The sequence below is a fragment of the Spinacia oleracea genome, chromosome 4 (genome assembly GCF_020520425.1).
Source record: "Spinacia oleracea cultivar Varoflay chromosome 4, BTI_SOV_V1, whole genome shotgun sequence".
Classification (NCBI taxonomy): domain Eukaryota; kingdom Viridiplantae; phylum Streptophyta; class Magnoliopsida; order Caryophyllales; family Amaranthaceae; genus Spinacia; species Spinacia oleracea.
Genome location: NC_079490.1, coordinates 27,327,828 through 27,333,492, shown reverse-complemented (window position 1 = coordinate 27,333,492; position 5,665 = coordinate 27,327,828). Strand labels below are relative to the sequence as shown.

General features: G+C 38.8%; 1 protein-coding gene across 1 annotated transcript; it reads left to right on the top strand.

Moving 5' to 3' along the window:
• The first annotated feature begins 363 nt into the window (after positions 1-363).
• Positions 364-1,570, top strand: LOC110803989 (uncharacterized mitochondrial protein AtMg00810-like). The gene is made up of 3 exons (XM_022009537.2): positions 364-1,017; positions 1,059-1,141; positions 1,486-1,570. The coding sequence occupies exons 1-3, from the start codon at positions 364-366 to the stop codon at positions 1,568-1,570; spliced, it is 822 nt and encodes a 273-aa protein (XP_021865229.2).
• Positions 1,571-5,665: the final 4,095 nt, after the last annotated feature.

The window sequence follows — 5,665 nt, the reverse complement described above, 5'->3', positions numbered from 1 at the left end:
CCAATTCAAACCCTTTTGATACCAATAGTCTGGATCAGTTAATTAGTAATAGAAAGAACACTGTTTCCCTGTGGATTCGATCCTGACTTCCCTTTACTACCTAGCTAGTGAACTTAGGTTATTTTTTATTAGGTGATACGACTTTAGCCTATCAGTGGTCAAGATGGCTACTGTAAGGTGAATTGTGGCTCTGGCAGCTAGTTTGAAATGGGATATCTATCAATTGGATATTAATAATGCTTTTCTTCATGGAGATTTACATGAGGAAGTTTACATGAGGATGCCTGATGGCATACCTAACCCAGGAAACAAAGTTTGTAAGCTCACTAAGTCCTTGTATAGACTTAGACAAGCTTGAAGGCAATGGTTGCCAAATTAGATGGGGAGTTCCAGAAGCAAGGATTTGTACAATCAAAAACTGACTATTCTTTGTTCATAAAGAAGGATGCCTTACATATCACCCTAGCAGCTGTGTATGTGGGTGGCATTCTCCTTACTGGCAATCACCTACCCACAATTACAGCTTTGAAGAAACACTTGGACACTACTTTCAGCATCAAAGATCTAGGGATCATGAATTACTTTCTAGGGATTGAAGTTGGTTATCTGCCTGATGGGATTGTCCTTACTCTGAAAAAGTTCACCAAATCTTTGTTGGCTAATTGTGGTTTTGACATCAGCAAACCTACAGTCACACCTCTACCCATCAACACCAAACTTCTTACAGATGAAGGTTTTCCCTATGACTGTCCAGAACATTACAGAACACTAGTTGGCAAACTCAACTTTCTCACTCACACCAGGCCTGATCTATGCTATGCAGTTCAATTACTTAGTCAGTTCATGCATCTTCCAAGGATGCCTCATGTTGCAGCACTCCATCACGTTCTTAGGTATGTTGCTCACACAGAAGGCCAGGGTATTTTGATGAGAGCTTCTGATTCTCTTTCCCTACAAGCCTTTCTGAAAGTGATCATGATTGGGATGCATGCCCCAATTCGAGAAGATCCATTACAGGTTACTTGTTACTTTTTGGACAATCTCCTGTTTCCTGGAAGTCTAAGAAGCAGAATACTATTCCTAGAAGTTCGTCAGAAGCTGAGTGCAGGGATATGGCAGGTGCAGCATCAAAGGTTACATGGTTAGTCAAACTCTTAGAAGAAATTAGAGTGACAAATATGAAACAAGTAACCCTCCATTGTGACAATCAATCTGCAATATACATTGCCAAAAATCCAGTCTTCTCCATGAGAGGACCAAACATATCAAGATTGACTGTCACTTTACTAAAGACAAGGTTATGGAAGGTCTCAGTCAGCTAACTTATTTACCCACTCATTCTCAATTGGCTGATGTTTCACCAAAGCCTTACCTTCTCCTCATTTCAAAGAGCTTTTATCCAAGCTATGAGTTTCTACTACAACCTCTAGCTTGAGGGGGGGTGTTGGTTATACTACTGATGCTGACACTGCTGACTTATCATAGGCACACCAATGCACTGCTGGTGCTTCACACACTGGAAAGATACCCTTCTAACATAATTGATGAGCTGTCAGCTCACAATGCATGATTCTTAGTTATCTTATCTTATTGTATAAATAGCTATTATCTACTCTTTATTCATTGATTAAGAATTACAATTACAATAGCTTAAGCAATAAGAAAGCTCTCAATATTATTTCTCTCTCAGTTCATCTTTCTGTCGAATCTGTTATGGATTGTTGTTGATGATTTCATCACAAACCTAGGTTATTGATTATACCACAAACGAGAAGGTTTGATACAATTCCTCGTAATGTTGTTGTTTCTCAAGTCTTGTACATATTTATTAATTAGCAAAACAACTTAGAGCAAGATTTGGGGAAGTATCTGATATGTTCAGCTTTGATCGTGATTCGTGTTAGTGCCATGGCATACATGAATTGGCAAAAGTGCAACCATCAATTCCATATTTGAAGAGTGAAGTTTAGCATAGATGTTTTTCAAATGGGTACTACAAAATTCCTAAGGTGTGGATCTATAATTCTATATACCGAATGTTGGAATGTGACATGTGTCACCCTTAAAAAACAAATACTTTTTTATATTATGCTTTTACATTTTAAGAGTAAAGCCAATGGATGACCCAAAATTTTGGGTCATCAAATAAATAAGTATTTTATACTTTTCCCACTCAATCATGACCAAAGCCTATGACCAACAATGCCCAAACATCCCCAATGGTTGCCCAATTTATTTTGGTCACCATTTTGGTCACCACAATTCTCTCTCTTATATAACTTAAAACAATTATTAATAGATGCATTAAACTATTAGGTTATGATACATATGACAAAACATAAATCATGCGGAAAACCTTAATGTCAGGAAACATATTATTTACACATAATCATTTAGCATAATTTAGGTGCATACACTTTGTAGCGTGCCCTCCCTAGCTGCGCCCGAACAGAACAAGAACAAGTCTTTAGGACTCCAAGTGTCGTCCCTCCGTAGATAGTCCACAGCACGTCCGGATCCGCCTTAAGCTTGACCAACTAGAATCGCCCTTAAGGTTCCTAGGATTTTCGGCTAAATAGGTTGCAAGTGTTTGGCTGATTTTGTTCCAAAATCTTACCTTTGAATACTTCAATATTGTATGTAAATATGTGACCCTAGGCACCTATTTATAGAGTTATGAAAAAGGAATTATAATCCTATTAGAATACTAATTTATTTAGTTAGAATCCTACTAGGACTCTATTTAAATAAACTTTATCTGTTTAGGATTAGATTTAATCATATGACGAATCCCGGTAGCTTTAGGATTCGAGTAACACACACACGAGTGGCGCACAAGCACCGCACGCCCACACGCAGGCCTTGCGGCCCACGCCGAGCGCACAGCGCAAGGCCCATTCGTCGCAGCCCCTTTGCTCCGCATGCGCGCCCAAGCCTTGGCTGGGCCTTGGCTTCGCGCTGGGCCTAGTCGAGGCTTGGCGTGTGTTTGTTGCGCTTTGGCTTGCTGGGCGATGGCCCGGCTTTGTGCTGGGCCTTCATCTGGCAGGCCTCGTCCGATGCTAATTCGTACGATACGCTTCTGATTAAATTCCCGATTCCAGAATTCATTTCCGGTACGAACAATATTTAATATTTCCGATTCCGGAATTAATTTCCGTTTCGAACAAATATTTAATATTTCCGTTTCCGGAATTGTTTTCCGATTTCGATAATATTTCCGATTCTGACAATATTTCCGTTTCCGGCAATATTTCCGATTCCGGCAATATTTCCATTTCCAATAATATTTTCCGATACGTACCATGTTTCCGTTTCCGGCAACATCTACGACTTGGATAATATTTATATTTCCGATACGATCCATATTTCCGTTTCCGGTAATATCATCGTTTCCGGAGTATTCACTTGCTTGCCTTTGACGATCTCAGCTCCCACTGAAACCAAGATCCGTCGATTCCGAATATCCATAGATGGAGTATTTAATGCCATTAAATACTTGATCCGTTTACGTACTATTTGTGTGACCCTACGGGTTCAGTCAAGAGTAAGCTGTGGATTAATATCATTAATTCCACTTGAACTGAAGCGGCCTCTAGCTTGGCATTCAGCTCACTTGATCTCACTGAATTTATTAACTTGTCAATTAATACTGAACCGCATTTATTATACTTAACATTAAATGCATACTTGGCCCAAGGGCATTATTTCCTTTATTTTCCTTATTCTTAATTAAATTATGACTTATAATTAAACACTAATCAACTTTAGATAAAATTCCAGCTCCTTGATGCCTGCTTCAATCCGTAGATTAATATCTTTAGCTTGCATACCTTTTTAGCATTCTTTGGATCCTCAAAACCCTCAGGTTGTGTCATAAACTTAGTTTCTGTTAAAACGTCGTTTAAGAAAGCGGTTTTGACATCCATCTGCCATATTTCGTAATCGTAATATGCAGCGATTGCTGACATTATCCGAATAGACTTTAGCATTGCAACTGGTGAAAAGGTTTCATCGTAATCCACACCGTGGACTTGCCTGTAACCTTTTGCAACCAATCTAGTTTTGAAAACTTCAAGTTTTCCATCCTTGTCCTTTTTCAGTTTGAAAACCCATTTGCTTCCTATGGCTTGGTAGCCATCTGGCAAATCGACCAAATCCCACACTAGGTTTTCTGACATGGAGTCTAATTCAGATTCCATGGCTTCTTGCCATTGCTTGGAGCTAGTGCTCGTCATAGCTTGTTTGTAAGTCGCAGGTTCATCACTTTCAAGTAATAGAATGTCATAGCTCTCGTTCATCAAAATACCTAAGTACCTTACCGGTTAAGATCTATATCTTTGCGATCTACGCGGGGTTACATTTCTAGATTGACCATGATTCTCACCAGATACTTCTAAAGATCTCTGGGTTTCATCCTGAATGTCATCTTGAGCATTCTCTAGAGTTTGTTGTTCGACTCGAATTTCTTCGAGGTCTACTTTTCTCCCACTTGTCATTTTGGAAATGTGATTCTTTTCCAAAAAGATACCATCTCGAGCAACAAACACCTTGTTCTCAGATGTATTGTAGAAGTAATACCCCTTTGTTTCCTTTGGATAGCCCACAAGGATACATTTGTCAGATTTTGGATGAAATTTGTCTTAAATTAATCGTTTTACGTATACTTCACATCCCCAAATCTTAAGAAAAGACACATCTGGAGGATTTCCAAACCATAACTCATACGGAGTCTTTTCAACAACTTTAGACGGAGCTCTATTTATAGTGAGTGCAGCTGTATTTAGTGCATGTCCCCAAAATTCTATTGGAAGTTCGGCCTGACCCATCATTGATCTAACCATGTCTAGCAAGGTTTTGTTCCTCCGTTCCGACACACCGTTCCATTGTGGTGTTCCAGGAGGAGTCAATTCTGATAGAATTCCACATTCTTTCAGATGGTCATCAAATTTATAGCTCAGATATTCACCGCCTCTATCAGACCGCAGTGCCTTAATCTTGTTGCCTAATTGATTCTCTACTTCACTCTGAAATTCCTTGAATTTGTCAAAGGATTCAGACTTATGATTCATTAGGTAGACATAACCATATCTACTGAAGTCATCAGTGAAAGTGATAAAGTAGCTGAAACCACCTCCAGCATTTGTACTCATTGGTCCACATACATCTGTATGGATTAAACCTAATAGTTCAGTTGCTCTTTCTCCAACTTTAGAGAAAGGTTGCTTTGTCATTTTGCCAAGTAAACATGATTCGCACTTACCATAATCCTCTAAGTCAAATGGTTCTAGAATTCCTTCCTTTTGAAGTCTTTCCATGCGTTTCAAGTTAATATGGCCTAATCGACAATGCCACAGATAGGTGAGATCTGAATCATCCTTTTTGGCCTTTTTGGTATTTATGTTATAAACTTGTTTGTCGTGATCTAATAAATAAAGTCCATTGACTAATCTAGCAGATCCATAAAACATCTCTTTAAAATAAAACGAACAACTATTGTCTTTTATTAAAAAGGAAAATCCCTTAATATCTAAGCAAGAAACAGAAATGATATTTTTAGTAAGACTTGGAACATGGAAACACTCTTCCAGTTCCAAAACTAGCCCAGAGGGCAACGACAAATAATAAGTTCCTACAGCTAATGCAGCAATCCGTGCTCCATTTCCCA